Source organism: Notothenia coriiceps, unplaced genomic scaffold (assembly GCF_000735185.1).
Source record: "Notothenia coriiceps isolate Sejong01 unplaced genomic scaffold, NC01 NC01_scaffold00036924, whole genome shotgun sequence".
NCBI lineage: Eukaryota > Metazoa > Chordata > Actinopteri > Perciformes > Nototheniidae > Notothenia > Notothenia coriiceps.
Genome location: NW_011369625.1, coordinates 1 through 2,687, shown reverse-complemented (window position 1 = coordinate 2,687; position 2,687 = coordinate 1). Strand labels below are relative to the sequence as shown.

The 2,687-nt window shown below is 42.6% G+C and overlaps 1 protein-coding gene across 1 annotated transcript; it reads right to left on the bottom strand.

Annotated features, from left to right (window-relative positions):
- Nucleotides 1-262: 262 nt before the first annotated feature.
- Nucleotides 263-1,354, bottom strand: sdf2l1 (stromal cell-derived factor 2-like 1; the record flags this gene model as incomplete). Its single annotated transcript, XM_010792983.1, has 2 exons — nt 263-945; nt 1,112-1,354. Coding segments are annotated over 2 exons (522 nt in total), but the record flags the coding sequence as incomplete, so codon positions are not given.
- Nucleotides 1,355-2,687: the final 1,333 nt, after the last annotated feature.

Below are 2,687 nucleotides of genomic sequence, written 5' to 3'. Positions count from 1 at the left end.
AAAGGGGGTGCAGTGAATTATAGAACTCTAACAGAGGTAGATTGTCTGCCGCATGACTCGGAAGTGAAAGTGGGCTGTTTTCCCACCAACTACTGATAAAGACATTCAACTCATTATTTCTGAAAACATCCCCACTATTTAAAAATGTTTACAAGGTCACAAATTAAAAATGAACATGAGCTTAACATCAAAAGGTGTTCCAGAACCAAGAGGAACACCAGCCAATGATTGATAAAACATTTTTTAGATGACACAGGCAACATTTGCACTAAAACGAAGGTTTTATTTGGCACAGGGCCCTTTCAACATTTCAATTGATATCGTTTTTCAGATGTGTACAGTAAACAGTGATTGTGGGTCTTTCAGTTAGTGGTTACTGTGCCTAGCTGGTAATTCAGCCTTTTTGTGTTTTCTCCCTTAAGAAATGTACTTGGGAAGAAACTGATATAGTCCATATGGCTCCACTACATACATTATATCGATCTTCTTTAAACTGTTGTGAAATTTTAATTCTATGGCCTCTGACCACCCAGAGTGCTTTACATGAACAGAGATGAGTCATCAGTCTAAAATTCGACATTATTCAAACATGACGTGGTTTGGTCCAGGAAAGCTATTAACCTTCCACTTTTCTGAAGCTCCTATGTTCGTCGTCATGCCGGTGGCTCACAGCTCGTCGTGGCGCAGCGGCATCTGGCTGGGCTGCAGGAAGACGCCCTCCATGGAGCGCCACCAGTTGTTCTGGTTAGCAGAACTCATGCCGTGCACCTCCCTCTGGCCGCGGATGGGGTGGCCGTACTGCTCCCCGGTCACACTCAGGAAGACGTCTGTGCCCACGTGTTTGAAGCGCACATCCTCCTCGCGCTCCCAGTGGATTCCATCACACTGGACCGCCCACACGTCCAGATTGTCTCCCTCGCCGTTCTCTCCAAAAGCGCTGACCTCCTGCAAGCCACACAGTGGGAAGGAAAGACAAGAACAGTACAACTAGCCCACAAAGTACTCAATAATACGTGTATCCATAATCTTAGAGATCTTCTTCTTTGACACAGGGCTCTATAAATGTCCATGTCTTTTGAAACGTGAAAGACATGTAAAAAGTGAGTCTGACCTGGTTATTAGACAGGGGTGAGCTGAAGTGGTGTGTGTGGAGGTTTCGCCCAGTCTTCATGTGTGTGATGCGGATGCCCTGACCACACTTGATGGCCTCCCCCCGCTGACAGGGACGGTTGGGCTTTCCACGAATCTGCCAATAACTGTTGGCATCATCCGCAATCTCAACTCCAGTTACAGATTGCTGTCCACTGCCTACACACACACACACACACACACACACACACACACACACACACACACACACACACACACACACACACACACACACACACACACACACACACACACACACACACACACACACACACACACACACACACACACACACACGTCAAACTTTGTTCACACATGGCTGTGCTATGAATTGAGCCACAGTTTGAGTGGTACTGTTTCTTGAGAAGAAGAAGAGGAGGATCCGTTTTTCTTGATCTCCATAAATCTTTTTACACAGCAAGTCATCAAAAACTCTTGATGAAAAAAAAAAAAAGCTGTCCAAATTCAAACTGTCTGTTAGCACACTAAAATGGGTAAGGTCCTATTTATCTGGTCGTTCTCAAAGTGTTCGTATAAATGATACATTTTGTGACCACTGTTGTTCAGCATACATATTAATAGTCACCACAAGTCTGTGAGGATGTGGAGATGCAGATGTACCATGACACGGTCATCAGACTCATGTGAAAATGCTGAACAGGTTTCTACTAAGCTCTCAGTAACACTGCACAAAGTTGCTCAATGGCTAAGCGACTTTCTCACTTTAAATACAAAAAAAGTGACAATTTATTTGACTAACAAACAAAAACAAATCCATGCATCTAACGCGAAGTGTAAAAAGGGACAAATAATCAACACAAATTAAATAGGTCAAATATGTAGGCGTAATCTTGGATACCAACTTGGCAAAAGACAGATTCAATCCACTGATGCGCACAATCCACTCTTCATTTATGAACATCAAGCATTAGAATATTCGTTCAAACCTCTCACTCTTTTTCCAATGGTGCATAAATATAGATATTGAGCAACCAGTCTAATTTAAATGAATTGTAATTTCATAGTTGTAGTGATACATTGGCTGGTATATATTTTATAGATTTGTATTTTGGTCTGTTATATAATCATGAGCATGATAGACAAAAAATGTTTGTTGATGGTCATGTGGGGTCCTGTATGCGGAATCTTAGTCTTTAGGTCTTTTAGGATTCGAGATGTATGTACACGTTTTAGCATTCCCTGACACACCGACTACTGCCACAAGTTATTTGTTTACTCTACCTCAGGGCTATTCAATTGGCGGCCCGCGGGCCAAATCCGGCCCCCGGGTGATATTTACTGGCCCTTTGGGTATAATGTTAAAAAAAATAAAATTAAAGTTTAATAAAAAAAAAAAATTAATTTAACATTTTTTTTTTTGGGCCAGAGTGCCTTTATTCCTGAGAGGGTGTTACATTGAGAGATAGAGGGGAAGACATTGCCTGAAAACTTTGGCGGGCTCGGGTTTCGAACCCACCTACTAGCAACTCCTGTCATTTACTCCTGTCAACTCCTGTCACTCTGCGCGCGTCCTCGCG